Source organism: Rhinolophus hipposideros, assembly GCF_964194185.1.
Source record: "Rhinolophus hipposideros genome assembly, chromosome: 4".
In the NCBI taxonomy this organism is placed as follows: Eukaryota; Metazoa; Chordata; class Mammalia; order Chiroptera; family Rhinolophidae; genus Rhinolophus; species Rhinolophus hipposideros.
The window spans coordinates 51,797,440-51,819,320 of NC_138050.1; the positions used below are offsets into that span (position 1 = coordinate 51,797,440).

Consider the following 21,881-nt stretch of genomic DNA (forward strand, 5'->3'; position numbering starts at 1 on the left):
CGCTGCAGAGCAAGCTGGCGGGGTTAGGGTTTGGCAGTGGCAGGTCATGCACCTCTGTCAACCTCATCGATTCCATGAGCGACAAGCCAGGGGACATCCGAGCCTGGAATGAGATCGTGGCTCAAACGTGCCATCTTACTCGGCTAGTGTTCTCGGTGGCCTTGGACATAGTGAACAAGCCTGTGGTCTCACCCACATTACTCCTTTAATCATTAGTGTGCTCTGGGCCCAGCTCCTGACAGGCCAGGTACCAAACTTCCCACCTGGCTCCCTCCCCCTCCAGCCTGAACAGAAGAGACTAAAGGAGAGGCTCAGGACCTTATTCCTTATTCGTAAACAGCAGGTGCTCAGGAAAGTCAGCATCCAGTTACACAAAGCTCTGAACAGCCATAGGAAAGTGTCCCACCTCCGGCAGTCTTCTGTAGTATCACTGAAAGATTTACTATCACATACTCCGGCAACTCTGCTTCTTCATAAATCTAGGAATCTTTCTTTTTTGGTGGGAAAACAGCCAATTGTTGTTAGAGATGGGGAAAAAGCCCTCCAACCCTTAATTAGACCAAACTCCTTCAGGACATTTATTCAAAAGCACATTTATCTTTAAAAAAAAAAAAAAGTACGTATTACAAAAACACTGAGAATTTTTAAAGGAAAGAGTTAAACCTAGTATTTCATTAGTAAAACAAATGGACATGTAAAATGATTACATATGGCCACACTTAAGAATTCCCCACCATCAAGTACGTGTGATCACTGGATGGCAAAAAGACATCTGGTAGACTTTACAGAAAGTGTTACATGCTCGTGAAATTTCTAAAATTCCAGATAATAGCTATGCTTTGAGGAAGCATTCTTCTTAGAGGTCCTTCAGCATTGTCACTGTGACACAGACTTCACATATGAAATCAATCACTATGCACAAGTGCTTATATTCTGGGTTTAAACATAAATGACTGAGATTTTCCAAGTGGCCACCTAAGTAAGCATTCATAATCTTCTGAATGTTAACTGTGGGGAAAATTCACGTGCTCGGCCATTATTCACACACTCAGTCCCTTCATCATAAAACTGGAAACTTCAGATTGTTGCCACCAATGGGTAAGGTTGAACCAATTCATTAAAATTTACAAAAATAGGTGAATTATTCGTCAATCCTTGGCAGACCGTCTGCTGGAAAATATACTTATGACATATTACTTCAAAACGAGTACTACTCCATCCTTAGAGACGAAACAAGGAAACCCACGCTGTCCCCTCTCCTCAGGCCCAGGGCAAGGTCCCTTCTCCAGGGTCTTTGTTCTCGTTCTCCATGGGGGGGTGTGCCTACCTTGCAACAGAGATGGGAGCAGAAATGACAAATGAAGACCACACAGCACCACCCCAGGACGGGCCCCTCACTGTTCATGGGCTTAAACAGTCCAGTCGGGAGTCCTGCCACCCAGAGAGCCCTTTATTGATGAGCACTGAGGACGGGGAGCCGTGGGACAGCGCGCTCCAGGGGGGTCACTGCCAAGGACCAGTCCTTGCACCCCCCAGGCCCTCGGCTCCCTTCCTGTGCACCACAAGTCTATGGAAACGCTGGAACAAAGGAGCCCCCACGCGCGTTCGTTCATTCCAGCTTCCAGGGTGAGCATGACGATTGTGTATCTTTATTCTAAGAGCAGGGACACCTCAAAGCAGGGAGGGAGGCCAGGTGGCCACAGCCCCAAACCAGCGCCCCGCCAGACACGCCCCCACCTCTTCTACCTCCACAGGCACCACTCCAGCCTGGATACCTCTTACAAGGCCAGACAGAGCCCTGTTCCTCTCTGTAGCTTGTTACGTGGGTGACATGCAAAGCCATCCCCAGAAGGTCCCCCAGCCTCTCTCTCTGAGCGCTATCAATTCACAGTGAGTGCCAAAGCGCAGGCCAGACGCACCTGTGCTGGTCTTCAGGAGGAGCCACAGCCCGGAGATGTCCTGCGACAGCAAGGAGATGAGGCTTAAGGTCATGCTGTCGCCCGCCAACGCGCTGGCGTCAGGAGGCGGCGACCTGCCTCCCGGAACGCCCGTCCTGGGCGCACAAAGGAAGGCTGCAAGGCTCCATCTTTGGGCTGGCCGCCCGCCCCGCAGAGGAGACTTGGACCCTTGGGGCTCTGTAGGGCCGTCTTCCCAGCCTGCTTCCCCAGGGCCTCGGGTTTGCTGTCCCTGAAGCAGGAGCTCTGCACGGCCCCGGCCCGGCTGGCTGGCGGCTCACTGAATCTGCCAGAGGACAGTTAACTGTTGAGACCCCAGCAGAGCTTTGGCTGCTGCAGCAGCAGCTTGAGCCCTGAGTCGCCCGTCCAGACCCTCCCTGCAGGAGCCCCGCGCTTAGCTGCTGTCAGTCCACTAAGCCTGGCAAGGACCAAGGGGCAGGGTCTGGACCTTCTGGCCCCAAGACACCTCACTGGGGATGGAGACGCTGGAGATGGGCTGGAGAGCAGTACGCTTAGGTGGCTGTGTGATGCTGCTCTTCCATGTCGGTCTGTCTGTGAGCGCCTTTGAAAGCTGTGTGCATGCACACATATTCACGTGTGCTGAGGATCAGCAGATCCTCAGCAGCTCTGACCACAGAGGGGGGCTAAGAACAGAGAAGATGTAATAAGGGGGACCCTGCCATGGGTGGGGATCCCTGGGGAGCTCGTTAAAGTGCAGGTTTTGGTTCTGTGGGAGGAATGGCACAGGGATTCTAACAAGCTCCCAGATGACGGGAGGCCGCTAGCCTGCAGAACCTGAGAGGCTAAGGGGATCCGGTGCTTGAGTCCAGTGCTGGAGACGACACACCTGGAGAGGACGGTCCTTTAAGCTGGACTAGGGGTTGGTTTTGGCTCACGCATAAGGGCGGACACTGAGCAGAAGTGTTCATAGGCATTGCAGGTGTTGTTCCTACATCTGCTATCGGCATATAATGTTGTATATTCTTTCCTCCCTGCCTGGGCCCTGGGCAGAGACGCAAATGGAGTCCATCGAGTGGTGCACGCTCACGCTATTGGGGGCATTTGTCACTGCAGCGGCAGCTGATATACACCCCAATCCCCACCTCCCCTCTTCATTCCTGTCACGTGGCTCTGGTTCTGACCTGGTCTTTGCTGGATAATTACAATTGTTTTCTTTCTAATGGCTCCTCTTCAGCCTCCCCCCACTGACAGATGGGGGGGCAGATGTATTTTGCTACCACAACTCTTACAGTTGCCCCAGGGATTGGGAACCCCTGGACATTCAAGCAGATCAGGGTACAAGCCCTTAGGGTGGGAGGCAAGGCCCTTCACAGCTGAGCCAGCTCCGCTTCTCCTTTGCAGCCTTTGCCTGCATTATCCTACCTCCAGGGCCCCGAGCTCATAGCACAGGTAGGTCCCTGTCAGGCTGAGCACAACCTTCTCCTGAAACATGCTCAGGGATGGCCTATGGAGGCCACAACAGCCCACGTCCAGCTCTGCCCTTTTGCTCGGTGGCCCTGGTGAGCCTTGCACCCATGGCACTGGGCAGGACTCCCAGTGCCAAGGGACCTCGAGCATGTAGCATGGTGGTAGCACATTTGGCATGAGTCACAGACAGCCAAAGAAGATGACTGCTCTGAGAAAGATGTGATCAGACCCAAAGCTCTTTTACCAGAAGGGACAAGGGACCTCACTTTTAAACACAAGGACAAGAGGTACCACGTGACAGAGGAAGGGCTATGGTTACACCCACTTAACCACACATCTGATTCCACCCCCATGTCCCCCACTCTGTCCCACTGTGGTCTGTCTGTGGGTCAGACCTCGTGTCTCCCGGCACACAGCAGGTGCCCAAGTTTCATCAAGCAGCAGGATGCTTTATCAGGAAGGTGATGGCAGCCGCAGTACTCACTCTCATTTAGACCAGAGGCCATCTGCACCCACGAGGGGAGGTCAGCTGATCTGTGTGCCGCAATGCCTGCTCCTCTGTGGAGGAAAGCTCACTTGCACAGAGTCTGGGAAGGATTGCCAAGGTCCGGCTTAGTGCTCTTGGGGGGCTCTTCTGGTGGACAATCGAAGAGCACATCAGGGCTGGGCCAGAAAGGGGAGTCACACGTGCACCTGGGAAAGCATGGGCTCGGGGCTTGGCCTCACCTGTTCTGGCCGTCCTTTCTTTCTCCTGTTCTAGAACGACTCCCTTGGAGCACACTAAGGTCTAGTCCTCCCAGCAGCTCTTGACTGCTGGTGAGCCTTTGTAACACAGGGCTTCCTTAGCTGAAAGAAATGATAGTCAGCGTACTTCACGCAGAATAGGGCTTGTTTATTTATTTGAGGGAATGCAGCATTATTAGCATTATTGGCCAAAATCTGTGGTGTGTAGCACACAGTCTCGGCAACACCACAGTTTACACACACACCGTGTAAAGGACTACTATAAATTGGCCCACCCCAGAAACCTGCAGCCTGAGGTGTGCGGGCTCCCCCAGCTGCACCCTGACTTCCAGCCCAGCAGAGCTCAAATATTTACAGGAAAATCGCATTAACCCTTCCTCGTACAGAGATGTAACAAAAGCTAACCAAGGTATCAGTCTCCTCATGGTCAAAATGGTGTCCCCTCAAACCTTAGAAAAATATTTGTTTAACTTTAAAATAGGCTCTGGACCCTGAATTATGCAGAGAGCAGAACCACAACGCAGCAGTGCTGCGTGCTCTCATTTTCTGCTGGGTGACAAAGTGGGAGGAGCCATCCTTGATTCACAGGGTGTGCCCTTATTTGCTAAGGCTTTTCCTCACCACCTGGCCTTGTTTCATCGTCATGGAAACCAGGTGAGGCAGTGGTCACTGCTCAGCAGTCGGCTCAGCAAAGCCTCCCGCATAAGGAGAAGCTGGAGAAGCCGGCCACTTAGTCTTACCCAGGCCTGTGGGCTCAGCTGCCACATCTTCCTCCCGCTTCTCCGGCACCCCCCTCCCGTGTCCTCACTGTCATCCTCCCGTGTCCTCGAGGACCTTCTTCAGCTTCAAGATAGTCACAGCTCTGGTCCTTCCTACTGCCAGCTGCTTCCCCTTAGATAGTGACGCTCCCTGGGGTTCTGTCCTCAGTTCTTGTGTCCTGCTGGCCCCATTCACTCAGGGGCGAATGAATTGTCCCTGCCCCCAAGATCAACCCCCCTGTCATAGGATAAAAAGCAGCCTTTCTGGGGCAACATGCAGGTCTGCAGGCGCTAAGCAGAGTGGCTGTCCTTCCGCTGGCCTTGATCCTCCCCAGCTCCATCTCCCCATTTCCAGATGAGCTCCAGACGTGGAGCATGGCAGTTACCCCTAAGAGAGGTGTGCTGGTGCCACTCCATCCTTGGGCCATGTGCCTCCACGGCATGAGGGACCCAAAGGAAGTGTGGGCGGCCATCACACAGAGGGTTTGGGCGGGCAGTGCCTCCCCTGGGGCAAGCTCTCAGCCCACACAAGCACCTCAGTTCCACGTACTGATTGAATAAATCGGCAAACCACATAGTCCTATGTAAACGAATGCTCACTGAAGAATCAAGCGGCCTAAGAGAAGACAAGACGGACTAATACAGCAAGCACAAATGAACAAAAGGTAATGGGCAGTCCAGTCGAATCTGGCAAGACTGTGCCCTAAACAATGAAAGTTGTCCGGGTCAGTGGGTTTAATCCTAAGTGAAAGAGCAATTGCACTTTCCATTGAAAGCATCTTCCCAAATAGATAATATTAACTGTGCCATTTATAAAAACTCATGCACGTGTTTGTTTTTTTAAAAAAAACCTAATTGAATAGTTTAGTGAGTTTTGAATCCAATAAAGATAAACCCATTAAAATACAAAAATTTAACACCTTTTACTTTGCAAAAAAAACCAAACAGATTAGCATTAAGAAAGATATACATTTCCTTGACATCAGGGAAAAGGGAAACTCACTAGCTGAATTTCAACACAATCTGCATAATTGCTACAGCAAACTGAAAACTAAGAATCAAGGTAGAGAACCCAACCCATGGTACCTGCTCCCGTTCCAGCCATGATGGCTATGAAAACAATTTCATTAAAACTGAAACACGTTGAATGTAGAATCTGGCTTTGATTCATCATATCAGATGTGGAAAAACTATGAATCTTTTTTAATCATAAGACTCGCACTTAAAACATATTTTTGTCACGAGGGCAAAAAAAATTTTTCCATATTATTAATTGAAAAGCATTATTATTTAACCTCTCATCATTTAAATATGTTGGCTCTTTATGTGTACAGTTGCCCCTTGAACAACATGGGTTTGAACTGCTCAGGTCCACTTACAAGCAGATTTTTAAAAATAAATATGTGTAGTACTGTAAATGTATTTTCTCATCTTTATGATTTTCTTAAACATTTTTTTCTCTAGCTTACTTTATTGTAAGAACACAGTATATAATACATATGATATACAAAATATGTGTTGATTGACTATGTTATCAGTAAAGCTTCTGGTCAAAGCTTCTAGGCTATTAGTAGTTATGTTTTTGGGGAGTCAGAAGTTATATTTGGATTTTCGACTGCTTGGGGGACTGAGGTTAGTACTTCTAATCCCGCGTTGTTCGAAGGTCAACTGTATTTCACAGTTAGCAGAATAGTATTTGCATGGAATTTATAAGTCGTCATGCATAGATGGGATGTACATAGGTAAGTTTTCCTTATAGAAACACATAGTCCCTAGATTTACAGACAAACCCACATTCTCCTGTGTGCGCATTTTCTGGGCTCTGTCTCTCCGTGCACTTTTTCTGGTGAGTGAGAGCCCACCAGCAGGGCACCACAGTGGTTACAGACCCCGAGGTTGCGCCTAGACCAACCTGCCTTTCTGAGAGGACCATCATGTCTTCTTTTTCTTGAAGAGGATTCAGGAATGGAAGCCAGGTCAAACCACAGTCTTGTAGCACTGAGTGTTCTGTCTCCTCACTTTGCAGACTTAGTCCCCCTTCCCTCGGTACCCCCTCCCCCTGCAGGTCCCTCCTGGCTTGAGGGTCTGCCTGGGCCCTATGCTCCATGAAGCTCTTTCTTCTGGATTCCTTTACCTGTCCCCTGAGGTTTTTTGTTGGTTTTGTTTTGAGTTTGAAGTCTGGACCACAGTCTTCTGTAAGGGCAGGTAGGGGTCTACCTGCCCTCCCACGCGCTCCAAACACATTGGCCCTCAACACCTGTCGACAGGCTCTGGACTCATGGAGGAGTTGTCACACCAAAGGCTAACATGGCTCTTCCTCATCCTCAAACCCAAGACAACTTACGCCCTCCTGGCCTCGAGTTTACAGCGAGCCTGAGAAGAAGGGAGTGTGGGCTAGCGGACCCAAAGCACTCTCTTGTCCCATCAAAAATTCAAGGAAGGCCACCAAGGCAGCTGTGCCTGGTCACATGGACACGTTGCTGCTGTGGTCAGAGCCAGGACTGCAGTTGCCACCTCCTCTGCCCCCTGGGTTTCCTGTGTGCTTTCCCCTCTGCCAGAATTTCCAGACCATGCACGGCCTTGCTTTCTCTGAGCACGCACACCTTGGAGTCACAGACTTCCCACGACATTGGGATCACAGACGGCTGCCCGGGGCCGTGCCCTGGGATACGGAGCTCCATTGGACTTTTGTCTGTGGAGGTTAAGTGGCCAAAGGCACTGGGGAAGGTCTGAGCATCTTTTGTGCGAAGGGCTAATTTCTGTCTGGTTTCCACATCACTTTCCATTATGGGTAGCCCAAGACGGGGACACCTGAAACCGAGTGTCCCAGCTATGTTATCCGCACAGCAGCAAAGACACATCCATCCACCCTCCTGGTACTGGCTGTGGCAGTGCGGAGTCTCGGTCACAGCACCAGGGCCAGGCAGAGCCCATGCTGGGCCATGCCCCCTCCCGAGGGCAGGCTTGTTCTCTGCTATCTAACTTCGAACCGATTCTGGTAGCCTAGCAAGTCTGGTAAATAAAGACATTGATCATATTCCAAGAAAGCACAAACCCAAACTCTCCATCAGGTCTCCAGACACCTCGTCCCCCAAAGGACCCGTCCCGGCCCCCTCATCTTTGCCCCAGCTCTAAACTGCCCTATCCTCTTAATATCACTCAGTTTTGTGTTTTATTGTACTTTTGTGTCACTTATTTTATGCATTAAATTTTCCCTTTTTAATCGCAATAGTGATTAATGCTTTGGGATTGGCTAGTGTGGGGAATCAAAGTGAGCCATGGGAATTATGCCACTTACATTTATTTTCTGTTTAGTCCTTGCTTTTCTTTTTGCTTGCGTTTTTGTATTGTGAATAATAAATGTGAATAATAAATGTGTATGGAAGTTATACTGGGGGTACGCATTAACGTATTACTTGGGGGGTACAGAAACATGAGGACTGAAAGATGGCAGAGCGTGGTGGTTAGGCCCAGTAAAAGCCAGTGAATACCTGACAACTTGGATGGAATTCAACACGAGGGGCCCAGGACCCCCTCCCACAGGTCCCAGAGCAGAAGCGTCACCCACAGGGGCTGTGAGCAGGGCCTGGGCGGCCCCCTGTCTGGGGGCCAAACAGAGCCAAACAGGAAGACTCTCTTTTGCCTGACTGGAAAAACAGACACACAAGCTCCAGATATCACCTCTGAACAATGAGCTTCTCTCTCCTTCCGGGCAGGGCCGGGCACCCAAGTGTTTATCGGAACCGACCCATCATTCCCCACCTCCTGGGCAGCAGGAACAACTGCTCCATTTGTTCCACACAGCTGCGACCTAGATGGAAAGGACCTGGGCAGGGAGCAGCGTTCTCCTCCTCCTAGATCAACAACTTCATGTCACAAACCCAACAAATCCAGGTGTGTGCTGTGGGGTTGCAGACAGCAAACACAGCTGGAGCCTTAGGTTCAATAAAATGCCACCATAGCCGGATTTAGGAGGGTAGAGAGAGAGCTGTATCATTTGCTTTTCTGCACTCGACCATCATGATTTTGGTCTCAGGCCCCGCTGAGGCTCTCAATAGAAATTCTGGATTCTAAATCTACCACTAAGCTGTCTTAGTGTCCTCAACAGAGAGGAGTGGAGCAAGATGACGTCACACTCCAGGGCTCATACTTGTTGCTCCATTCACAGAAGTGGTAGGACCTCGGCCATTTGACACAAAGAAAGGCGGCCCCAGGGCTGGACACTTGCAGGGGCCCCAGCCCACACCTGAGACGTAGAGGTGGGGACGAGCCTGAGCCAGGGTGCCAGGTGTGTCTGAAGGTCTAAGCGGGAGTTTCGTGGGGGTGGTGGGAGAGGGAGGATCAGCTCAGACTCCAGGCAGGAGGCTCGCCCGTGCAAGACAAGAAGCGGAAACACAGACAGCCCTGAGCTTGCAGGTGGGTGGGTGCTGCCAGGTGTCGGTACTTGGGATACCTGGGGGAGGGGGGGACCAGATCTAGGTGCTGAGCTCACCAAGGAACCTGTGCCCAAGGGCCCATTGGATCCACATCTAGAAAGAGTTCTGGGACACCGGGACAACAGAGGGAGGGGACGGGTGTGGCATCGGGAAGACCCCTTAGGAGGGATGTCATGCTCTCGTCTAAAGCTATTTTCCAAAATGAGTTTCATGCCACGGAAACAAGGGGGAATTGTAGTACAATCAGTGTCTGGTCCACTCACAGCTCTGCTGCACACAGAAAGCCCAGCGGGAAGTAGCTCAGGGTCATCAGTTATGATCCAGGGCTGGTTGCATTGTGGGTACTTTGGAAAACTCCATCTTTATTTTTACAGCTCTCCAAAGCAGACGTGTTATTTTTGAACATCATTTACCTTTGTGTTACAGCATCTACCGTGTTTTCCTGAAAATAAGACCTAACCCGACAATCAGCTCTAATGCGTCTCTTGGAGCAAAAATTAATATAAGACCCGGTCTTATATAATATTATGCTAGATAAGACCAGGCTTTTTTGTTTGTTTGTTTGTTTTTAATTAAATTTATTGGGGTGACAATTGTGAGTAAAAGACCGGGTTTTATAGTAAAATAAGATCGGGTCTTATATTAGTTTTTGCTCTAAAAGACGCATTAGAGCTGATTGTTAGGCTAGGTCTTATTTTCGGGGAAATAGGGTAACTAAAAGGTGCTGAGGCTCGGCAAACTTGAGGATTCAAAAGAGACATCTGATTACATTGGGAAAGGAGGGAGGCATGTCCCTGCGAGGAAAATGGGAGATTCCATGGGAAAAGCATGGGAGCTCGATACAGCTGAGATCAACCCAGAGCCATGTAAGGACGGAAGAGAGCCTGTACCGTGTGGCCGGATTTGGGGCTGTCTGAGATGCACTTGAGGGAACGTCCCGGTATTGCCTTGTTCGTGTGGGGTGTGCCCAGGTTCGAAGGGGCTGTGGGCCATGCCTGCGCTGCCTCCGAAATCACCAGCCCCGCATGTCCAACACCAGCACATGCTGCTCCCCATCCATCTCGGGTGACACAGAGATGTTCTCTGATTCCCCCTCTCCCCCCACCCCCGCAACCCTAGCAGGAAGTGAATTGGGCTAGGATCTGTGCCAAGATGCCCCAAGCCAGCTGGCCACGGGGTTGGAATCTGCTTGCCCCCTCTCAGCTGCCCGCTGTTCTCCTGCCTCAAGTCACCAGGTGAAGAAACAGCTTGGCCCCAAGGGGGGGCTGCTGGCATCTGGCAGCAGCCCCAAAGTGACTGAGACAGAACAAAGCTAAAAGTACTAGTGGGCAAAATCTAGACCAAACAGGTGACCCAAGTTTGGAAATATGACAACAGTCATGATTGCAGTGCTAGTGGTTTTGGAGCCCTGGCTGCAAAGGGCTCTGTCTTAAGCTTTCTGTGTCATTTTTTCCTTCACTCCTTTAAGCACACACTCAATAGGCAGTGGTTTACCAGCACTGCCTGGAGCTGAGAGCCAAGTGCCTGCGTTGAATCCTAGCTCACCTCAGTGAGCTCGTCCGCAAAGTGGGGTGATGGTGGCCACTCACAGGGTTATGAGAATACAATAAACCTGCGCTCGGGGCACAGTGCTGGAGACCCAGGTGAGCCACCGAATAAAGCTATGTGCTGTTGAGGATGAGAAGAGCTGATACAGAGATGAGCTCCATATACGTCAGATGATGTTATGTGAAATGGAGAGAAATGATGAGACCAGAAAAGCTGACCAAGAGTGAGGGACTGGGGAGTGGGGGGGGGGCGGCAAAGGGCAGGGAGCATCCCTGAGAACTGACCTTGAGCAAACACCTGACGGTCCCAGCAGCCCTACAAAAAATGTGTCATCATTCCATTTTATAGATGATAACACTGAGCCCCTTGCCTCAGCTCACAGTGAGGAAGGGGCCGACCCAGGATCTGAACCCAGCAGGCTCTGGAGCAACTTCCAAGACACAGCTGGATTCATGCCAGCAGACCTGGGTCACGTGGGCTCTGACAGGCCCCCCCGCAGCCTCTTCTGGGCTTCATGCAGGGGGAGGAGGCACCAGACCTCAGGCCACTGATGGCGGCAATATCAAGGAGAGGGTGGGCACCTCAGAGAACATTCTATGTTTACAGCATGACTTTCTCTTGAGATGACAGGCACTGCAGAGGGTCTCACCCAAGGACTTGACCAGCAGGGCTGTGGGGTCCACCAGTCACTGAACATGGCCTTACTCATGTCCCTAGCCAGCAGGATGAGACAAGTGGGGCTGCCAAAGGTGAATTAAAATGTTTTTTAAAGATGTCTCCGCCCCTCTGATGCTTTTAGAAGTACAGCTTACAGACTCACACTTGAGAACCCCACCTTGGACCTCCTAGGCAAGACCCAGAGGCTTCGCTTGTCTGTGACACTGCTGCTGCCCCACAAACCCTTCCAATTCAGAAATGCACTTGATTCTCATTGTCCACACCCGGAAAGCTAGTGTGCTTCATTTATTGGGGGGGAAAAAGATGGTGGAGAGCTGGGTATGCTCATCAGGAACAAGGTGCAGAATTCTAAGGATACATCTCAATGCCAGGCCTGGTGATCGGTCTTTTCCTATACCCCACTGGAGGCCACCAGGGCCCCAGACAGAGATTCCCCGATTTCAAAGATTCCCTCTAGACTCTCTAGAATCCCTGCAATTGAGTCTATTCTGGGTCAGGATTCTTGTTTTGCCCTACCCTGCCACCCCAGTCTGTATTTCCTCTTTCTCTCTCTGTACTGCACTCCTTTGGCCAACCATACACTGCATTTTCCTTCACAGACCTGATTCAACCCTTTAAAGACCATCCTAAGTCTTGGCCCCAGACTTCTTTGTCCATATTATTTATTGTAACCAGGCCAGCTTATCTTTCCTGGGAGTTGAAGCTTGCTTTCCCTTATCAGCGGTTACAGAACATGATGGATAACTAGCAAGTACTAAGAGCAAGTACTGTTCTGACACTTAAGTACACAGAGTGGGGAATCTCGATCACCACGCTCGAGGTCCAGGAAGACTGTCCCGACGAAAGGCATCTCATGCTCCATCCTGGGAGTGGACGGCCCTACCATAAACCCCGGCGAGGAAGTGACTCCACTTCTAGGACTGAAGGGATTCTAAGGAACCATCACTGCTAGAACGTCCAGGAAAGGTTTCTTCAAGTTGGTTAATCACCTTGGAAAGATCTTTTATTCCAGCAAGTTTCAAAGGCTCAGCTTTTGCTTTCAGATACATTTGAGATGTGCAGATGGAGAGGCAGTTCAGGGCAGGGCTGGTCATAGGCCTCTAGGAAGTCAAAGGTTCCCGTGGTTGCTCAAAGCAGGTGATGGACAGACTGAAAACAGGCGACAAGGTAATGGCTTCCGAACGGTCAGTCTGTCGTCTTTTTTTAAATCAAGCTTTTACTTAGAGATAACTGAGGACTCACACGTGATTGTGGGACATGAGCAGAGAGATCCTGGGGACCGACTGTGCTTGGTGGCAATAGCTTCAAAACACAAACAAGTTGTCCTTTTATGACCAGCCCTTCATCCCTCCAACCCCCACCACTTCCTTTGCCTTTTAAATGAAGTTGTGTTTATTTTGTTGTTGTTGTTGTATTTTATGTATAGTTTTATGCCAAAGGGAAAAATCACTAGTCAAGCAAGATGCTGGGCTCTCCAGCATTTTCCACTGTCCTTATTCACCTTCAGCTCCAAAGAAGGTAAATACCGTATTCCGCCAAACAAACACATCTTTTGGATTGAAGCAACTTCCAATGCATTTGTAATGTCACCCATGAGGCTGACCTTGTACCTGTTCAGACCTACATTTCAGCTCTCACAGACATTGCTGGTTCAAAAATGGGTTCTATCACCTAATATCCTTCTCTGATATCTGTCTCAATCATGGCACCACCGCCCACTGCCCAAATCCCAAGCCAGATGTCTGGGAACCATCCTTGATGATTTCTCCCTCCCTTCCCCTACAAAGCATTACCAAGCTCTGTCCTCATCCCCTAAAGTCTCTCCAGTCACTCCCTACCCTTCATCTGCCACTGTAGTTCAGAACCTCATTATCTGTGACCTGGATTGTTCCAGCAGGTTCTAAGTAACTGCTTCCCCACCTCTCGTCTCTCCCCACCTCCACACTATTTCGACATTTCCCTGCCGAAAGAGAAGCTTCATTTCATATCTCTGCTTAAAGCCCTCAGGTCTCTGGTTAAAAGTCAAGTTCCGGGACCAAAATCCCCCACCTGCCTATCTAGCTCCTGTCACAGCCACTTGGAACCACGCCAGTGTTCATATTAACACATATATTCCTTTACCTGGGATGTTCCCATCCTACTGTCTCTGGGTCACCCCTCCCATGTCATACTGGAACCAGCAGTGATCACAAGCCTCTCCAGGCTGAGGAGCTGCCCTGACCCCTGACCTTTACGGGACCTGAGCTCAGTCATGATGCTTAGTGCACGTAGGTGAAGAAGGAGCCAATGCTGCCATGTGAGCGGTTTGGGATTTGCCCCGGGGCCCAAACCCTGTGCAGACAATGTGAAATAACCACCATTTGTTGGCAGAAAGTATTTTCTTTTAACTTGTTCGGAGGTCAAATATAATTTAAAAATCAGTGCTTTTAAAATCAGAACGTTTTAGATGTTATGCTGATTTATAATGAATATAGATGTCCTAATGCAATAAAAAATAATTGATTAATGGAATGGCTGTGAAATGTTAAGGAGAGGGGTAAATAAAGTAAGTGCCATGTGCCCCCCGCAACCCCTGGCAAAAAACAGAAACCGAAAAACACAAACCAGAACATTCTGTAAGAGTTTCATAAAGAAGGAGATCTGGCTGAGACAGTGTCTTCCACGTCACTATTCAGCTGGCTCAGTTAACTAATCAACACTTGCCTTCCTGGAGTTGTGCTTATTGCCAAAATCTACCCCTCGAGGGACAAAGTCTCCACCATGAACAGAAGCCAAGAAAGAGCAGCTGGAGTGTGTCCCAAGCCCTTGGTGGCTCTATGTGACAGAAGTCTGACTGCCGTGTGCCCACCAGCCTTGGGACAGAGCACTTAGGGCGTGTTTATACTTGGCCTGTATCATGCAACAACTCAGATTAGGCATATTCCTAGGTACACTTGGTTTCTATTAATAAAAAGGTAATACTTCCTTATAAAGAATTATTAATATTTTAAATACAATGAGAAGATGACTACGGACTGTACAAAAAAAAGAAACTGTTAACAAGGAATGGTACTCATGACCTGAAATCCCAAACACAGGCTGAGCACGGTCGAGTGGGCATGTGGTTGGGACCAGAACAAACCAAATCCTGACTTACAATAAGTTATTTCTGGTAACTTAAGACATGAGGAGGTCTCCTGACTCTGGAATTCCAGCATCCTTCACAGGACATGGAAGGCAGCCTGCTGCAACTCCAGGTCTGATATGGCTGAAAGACTGGGCATGAAAAGCAAAAGTCCCATGAATGTTTTAAAATGTAAATTTCAATTGCATTCTAAACTGTTATAGTTAGGATGACTTTTTCACCTAATCCGTTTACAAAATCTGACCGATTTTTGAACGCTTAACAACTTCTGATTAAATTTCCAACATTCTAATGAAATCGTGCTTTAAAAATATTCTGTTTTTTTTTTTTCCCTCCACAGAATGAGTAACGCAACTGGAAAAAATGTTTGAAAGGTGATGGTGTCATCAGGAAAATACCCACCCCACAAAAAAAGGGGAATTAGATGTAGGCTCAAAATTAACTGAAGAGGAAGGCAGGGTGGCTAGTTTTCTTAGCAGCATTTTTAAGGAAGTTCCATGCAAACTCCCAGGCTCACTTTCAGATTTAGTTCAGACTGTGCTTCCTGGAGCAAACATACCTCCAACTCAGGTCTCTGCAAGAGAGCAGCACAGCCCTCTCTGGGGTCAGCCATTGGGTGGGGTGGACCCAGGTGCCAGACCTTGTTGAGGGTCAGATGGCTGCCAGGGGTAGCTTCTCAGAGGATTTCAAAAGCCCTGTTTTAGGTCAGGCAGCTCGTCCCATTGATTTCTCTCCCCAAACTTGATTAATATCCCAGACAGGTTCTCCTAGCTCAGTTGTTATCCATCCCAATTGTTCACAAACAACATAGATTAATTATTACAGTTTTCTCTCCAGCACCAAGCACAGCCCTGGCATAGAGTAGACACTCAGCACCTGCTTCTGAATGAATGAATGAATGAATGAATGAACAAAAGCACTTCTTGGGTCCTTTAAATCTTTTGTTAATTCATTTGTTCTTAGCTAAATACAGAAAATAGTTTACTTTTCTAAAAATTTTGTTCCTCTATATGAGTGATGGAGAGTACTCTGATCACCTCTTTCAGATAACCTGAAAATAAAGGTTTTACTTGCAATAGTAAAAATATTTCACACATTTTGAACGAAACTGCAAATGGGGTATTGTCAGTCCACTGCTTCCTGCCTCATCTAGCCTGGCAGTGTATTCTTTTATATTTCTCGAGGCTCCATATGCAGAATGAGCGTTTGTGTTGGTTTTACTTTAACACGTTCTTTACTTTCTCTTCTTGGAAAATCCATTCTCTAGAGATGTAGAAAGAGTAGTTTTCCTGAACCCAACCTTTCTGATATCCTAAATATTAAATTTAGAATATAAATTTCACAGCAGATTTTTAAATTTGTGTTGCCAACACATTTTAGAAATCCTAGTGGTCTTTCAACATAAGACAGTGATAAAGAAGGGTGTTGTCATTCGTGCTGTTTTCAGGATGGATAAGGTTTCCTACAAATCTGAACCATGATAAGATTGATAAATTAAAAGGAGAACATTACTGAATTATGAATCTCTTTGCATCTCACACAGAGCCTACAAGAAAGGACCCCAGACATTGAGCTTTATCTCCTGCTCTATGTAGACCTTCCGATAAGGGTCTCCATGGAGACGGCTGCCAATCAGTGCATACAGCTCCGTGCACGCATATGCAAAGCCATGATGCACATTCAAAACTATCCACACAGGGATGGCTTACACACACCTGTTACAGGCTCAAAGAAACAGATCCCAACTCCTGCTCCAAGACACCAGATGCAAACATGTGGCTTTTCTTTCTTGTTCTTTCGTTTGTTTTAGATACACATTTTTATAATGGTAGCACCTCACCCCGGAGGTACCAAACGAACTTTTTTTCTCACCATATAACATCAGGGGGAAAAAAATGTAGTAGATAAAGAATATAAAAAGTATCATGTATTCTGGTCAGAATCAGCCATACCCACATAGCAAACAGTAGATGTGCTGTCAGATGTTACTCATATTTTCTCTGGACCATAACAAACTAGGCAGTGCCAGTGAACAGTCAGGGAGCGTCCGCTCAGCCTGGACACGAAACACGCACACCTCCCTGAGAAGAAGCTTCCCACCCTCAATGCATTTCCCTGAAATTTTCTTCTACACACAAACTCTTAATTCACAGCAATCCGCCTAGACCCAGCTCTGCGTAGCTTCTCGGAGGAACACAAACCAAGTGCCGGCAGCCAGATTTCAACTACTGGTGGAAAGGGCTCACATTTGAGTGTATCCCACCCCCTATATTCCAGCATCTCTCAGAAACCAGTTATTAGGACAATGACAACAACATAGCACTACTGGTGGCCATCCTGTTAGTGCTCCTTACACAGACGTCACACTTTCATCAGACACACTCACCTACACTTATATTCTTAATATGCCCTCTATGGCATCACCTTGAACGGCCCATTTTAACAAGCACTTGCATTTGAACAACACTCTGACTTCAGGCTCTGAGGCTCCTACCTGCTGCCGACGGAGGGTGTTCCTCCTGCTCTTCCAAGCGGAGCAGCTAAGCTTACTGAGATATGGGGCTCAATCTGTGAGGTTTCACAAGGTCGTTTCACTTCCCTTGTTTTGCGACTCTGACTCAATTTTCATTTACCAGTCAAGTATTTTTAGTCAAATGGGGAGAAAAGGGCACCCAGCTTGTGCCTCCTGGTCTTGTGGCAGCTAGCTGTTCTCTGTTGGATTTCCCTGTCACGTGAACGGTAGTTCTGAGAGAACCAGAGGGGAATTTGGACATTAAATAAAAATAAAAGAAGAAAAAGATTGAGAATCAACAGAAACTGTGTTGCCCAGTATTAACTTAACGCTGGGTGGGCTTGGGAGGACCCCGGACAACGCAGGTCCTGGGGAGCCCATGACCCACCCTGGGGAGGCCGGAGCCTCTGCCTCTTGGTGCAGGAGGGACAACATTCAGTTTAGGCAAAAGCACTTCTAGAAAGTGCTAGAAGAGACGGGCAGAGAGACTTCCTTCCAAGACTATCCAACCTGCACCAGATACACGTCAGAGACCCTGGGCCCCCCCAGACCACGTGAGCCCCTATGCTGGGCAGCACACTGCTATACCCATGGTCCTATTGGGGAGGGCAGGGGCTGTGGCCCAGAGAAATGGTTGGGTAAGAACAAATCCACCAAAATGAGTTCAGCCGGTAGCCAGACAACACCTGAGCACCTATGCGCCAGAACCAAAGGTAAGGCCATTGAAGAACTCTTCCTAACTCTGTGATCTTGAGTGTCTACGACCACTATGGCCACAGTCCCGAATCCCACGGACAGGCTGTCCTTGGCTTTCGTTTGTGAGGATGAGAGAGCAAGTGAAGGGAGAACCTTTGAAAAGCCCTTTTCTAGTGGCCCCAGGTGGCGCCACAGCTTATTTTCTTAGCTTGACCACAAGCTCTTGCTGCCATTCATGGAGTCCCCCAGCATCTATGAGAGAACCACGAAGGCATGAGTGTGAGAGATGCAGGGCTCAGGGTCAGGGCACAGGCATCTGCTCCAGTTCTTGTCTCTGTGAAGCAGGGGAAGCTTTTTGGGGACTAGGGTAGCAGCGAGGGGCTCAGCTGGACTGGGGCTGAAATGACAAAAAAATTGAGGCCAGCCCTGGGCATACAGCTGGTGCTCAGACAGCAGTGGCATCTCTCCTTCAACAGGTGGTCCCGTGGGGTTGGGAGGAGCTGGCATCTTTGCTCTGATTTCCCCATGTACTCATCTTCACTCATGTGGTTCTTTCCAAAAATGCTTTAGTACCAATGAAGTGTCCAAAAGATAATTGAAATGATACATTTTCACAGCCCCCAAAAGTCCTTTCAATCTGTTCTTGTGTTTTAATGCACCTTTCAAATTCTCAGACTTTGCCTCTGAGAAGTGTGCTCAGTACAAGGTGCACACCCCATGGAGACCAGGAGTGGGAGTGGGGGAGACCAGCCCCGCTCCAGGACAGAAGAGTGCATGGTGGTCCCCTCTAATGGGATACATCCTCCAGCCCCCAACTAGCATCGGACCAACGCAGGAGAAACAGACACAACTCACTCCTTCAATTGTTTCTATTGAGTATGTAAGGTTATTTTGTCCAACTGTGGGTTTAGCCCAATCACTGACTTCAGAACTTAATCTCCACAGAAGCTTCAATTTCCCTGAAGGGAAAAGCATGTTATTGTTTTACAAACAGATAAAGAGGCAGCCTCAGATCTCCTGGGCAGAGCCCAGGTTTCCACCCCTGCCCTAGGCTGAGGCCAAGTTCATTCCCCTTTCAAGGTTCTTCACCCACGCGGGACCATAGGTTCCCAAGAATTCTCACCTGCCAGCGTTCCTCTCTGCTCTAGGCCAGCCATCCTGGCCCTCAGTTTCTGCCCTTCCCTGGGGGTCCTCTGGTGGGCTCTACTGCCAAGTTCATCACCTTCCCTGCATCTTCCCCAATCATCCGCTGACTTGGCTCCCATCCTTGGTGTCCTGTCACTGCCATGACAGTAACAGGAGCAATTGGGAAGCGTAGCCAACCCACTGGTCAAAGCTGCACTCTTCAGTCTCCCGTCAGCACCCATGCCCGCTTGCCCAGTCACTGTGGGTCACTCCTGACAACCCTCCAGGATAAGCCATGTAAATTCTGACAACTACTAACGGACCCTCCAGTCTATACAATGGGTGACACTGAGATCAGAGAGTGATACAAAGCTTTATAAATGGCAAAGTTCTAAATATGATGACTAAAACTCAGAACAAGGGGCCAAAATAAAATGCTGAGGAACACCGAAAGGCTCCTATCCAGCAGGACCAAATCCTGGCCACGATGATGTCAAAGTTCTTACCACAGAGAAGGTGGGATTCAACTAATAAAGGAGCAACATCCCCCACCACATTCCAGGAGATTTCCTGAATTTCAAGATTGAACGAAGGCACCCCTTACGAGACAGACTTGCTCAGTCTGCGCATGGTTGTGGGGCTCTGACAGGACTGGGCCTAGAGGACCGCCTGGGATTTGCAGCTTCCTGGAAAGCTGACAACGGACACAGCTTTGTGTCGCTGAACTGTACTTAACTGTACAAGGCAGTCAATCTTCAAGTAAATCACCAGGCTTGCGTCACTCTGTCAAGGGGATAATCAATACCATGTAGTAATGGCTTTTGTTCTGTTTTGTATTTTACACGTGATGCTTCATGTATCAAGCGCCCTTAGAATGAGGTCCAGCTACACTCTGATGAGCTTGGTGCTGGCTGAGCTCTCCCCTCTCGCGTTCAGACTAGCCATGGAGCCTACACTTGCTAGCCAAAGGGAGATTGTTCGCCTGTGGTAGCTGATGCCATGACTTAGAGTCCTCTAATGAGTTTGGGTAAAAGGCTCATTTACTCATAATCCCCATTCCCTGAGCTATTCCAGATTCCAAGGGGATACAGATTACACGTGATGCATGAAGACATCCTCCCTTGCCAACACAATAAATCTAAAAGAACCATCTCCACGTAGCACAACCCAAGTAACTATTACATCAAAGCAATGGCCATCGCAGCCAGAAGTCCTGCCCGTTCCCAACATACCTCCTATGAGTGTCCCAAAGGGATGTTGGCTTCTCGGGACCCAAGAAAACTTTTCAGCAACAGAGAGCAGCCAGGAGCATTGCTCAGAGTAAATGTAGTAGTTTTTCATTTCAGACACGGAGATTCGGGCAGCATTTCTGTCTCCCATGGCTGATAAGCACACAGAGAGACACACTCCCCTGCATTCAATCCTGCTGTCATCCTGTGGTTACCCATTAGCCATCCTCCACTGAACTTTGCTCCCTAAAATGTGCATGAAGGACCAGTTGATTTTTTACTTTCGTTTTTACCCATGAACTAAAACAAGATATTAAACGGTGATTAGTCTCCTGCAGGCTAACATCTGCTCACTCCACCCTGCTCATTTACATACAGACTCCAGCCTGGCTGGCCAGGTACTGCATGACTGAAAGGAAAAGGAATGTCTGGGCCCATCTTGGACTCAGTTCAAGGCACAAGGGACACCTCTGCTGGCATGACTTCCTTGTGCTTTTAAGCATGCAACGAGAAGATCAAATACAGCTATGTCCCACACTGCCTGGGGAGAGAAGCATATTTGCTCGAAACATTAAATCAGACAATACTGTTTAGAATGACTCCACGTCACTACCTTCTTCTACCTGATAAAGTCTAATTCTCTGGGAAAAAAAAAAAGAAAGTTCAATTCTCTAGACACAAGTGAATTTGTCGGAACAAACAAAGGTGGGGCCAGTATTTGTTTAAAGGAAGATGAGCAAAGTGAAGGTACAGGCACCATATTCCAATGCCCCTCTCATCCCTTCCAAGCTTTTCCTTCAAGGTCTATGTATCTCAAACAGGTTTAGGGTGTAAAGCATGTGCCCCGACTTTCTTTCAGAGCCCAGAGAACTCTTGAGACCCCTCATACCGAGTTGCAGCTGGCCCTGCCCTGCCGACCACACAGTCTGAGCTCTACGGAGACAGTGGGAAAGATTTCCTCTGACTCCATGCTCAGAGATCAAGGCAGTGGGCAGAGTCCATAACCCCAACCAGCAGGCGCCCAGTGATAAGTCCCGTTACACACTGGAGTCCAAGTTACTTAGACAATGGGGCCTGGGGGAGTGGAAGGGGGCTATGGGGGATGGACCTGCAGTCCCAGGGCTCCTTGGGGCTGAAACCCCACCAAGGCCAGACACAGCTCCCCAGCTCTGCGTCCTCCTCCAGCCTAAGCCAAGCTCTCCCCAAGCGAGCCTGACAAAATAGCAAGTTTGGGTTAGGAAACCAGAAGCAGTGACTTCCACTACGCTGCCTAAAATTAAAAAAACCACACACACAATAATATAACCAGCTTTCTTAAGATCATGAAACTTCTTCTTACAATCAAGTTGACTAGAGGCCCTAAGGAAATATTTCAATGCAAATTTTTCTCCTCCAAATAAGTGCACTTTAAATAAAACAGCACGCTCTCTTCTTGTCTTTTCAGGTCTCACCAGCTCATCTGGATGTTCCAAAAAGTCAAAAAGAACAACAACGGTGAGGATAAGTACTTCCCCCGTTTTCTGTAGCTCCTGAAAAGATGAAAACCAAGTTTGCAGGCATGAATGCCGTTCTGGACAAGACCCAATGGATCCAATGGCCAAGGGTCACCACATGTTTGTGCTCACCTAAAGCTACTTAAAGGAAACCT

At 48.6% G+C, this 21,881-nt stretch overlaps 1 protein-coding gene across 11 annotated transcripts in view; it reads right to left on the reverse strand.

Annotated features, from left to right (window-relative positions):
- Positions 1-21,881, reverse strand: part of MCF2L (MCF.2 cell line derived transforming sequence like) — a 171,680-nt gene that overhangs the window by 74,359 nt on the left and 75,440 nt on the right. For 2 of the 11 annotated variants that reach the window (XM_081046573.1, XM_081046575.1), the window contains exon 1: positions 1,920-2,160. The exons of the other annotated variants lie outside the window; for them this stretch is intronic. In XM_081046573.1, the coding sequence (XP_080902699.1) occupies positions 1,920-1,992 (73 nt within the window). In that variant the 5' untranslated portion in view covers positions 1,993-2,160. Of the gene's footprint in view, positions 1-1,919; positions 2,161-21,881 lie in introns of those variants that run through there. 11 annotated transcript variants of the gene reach the window in all.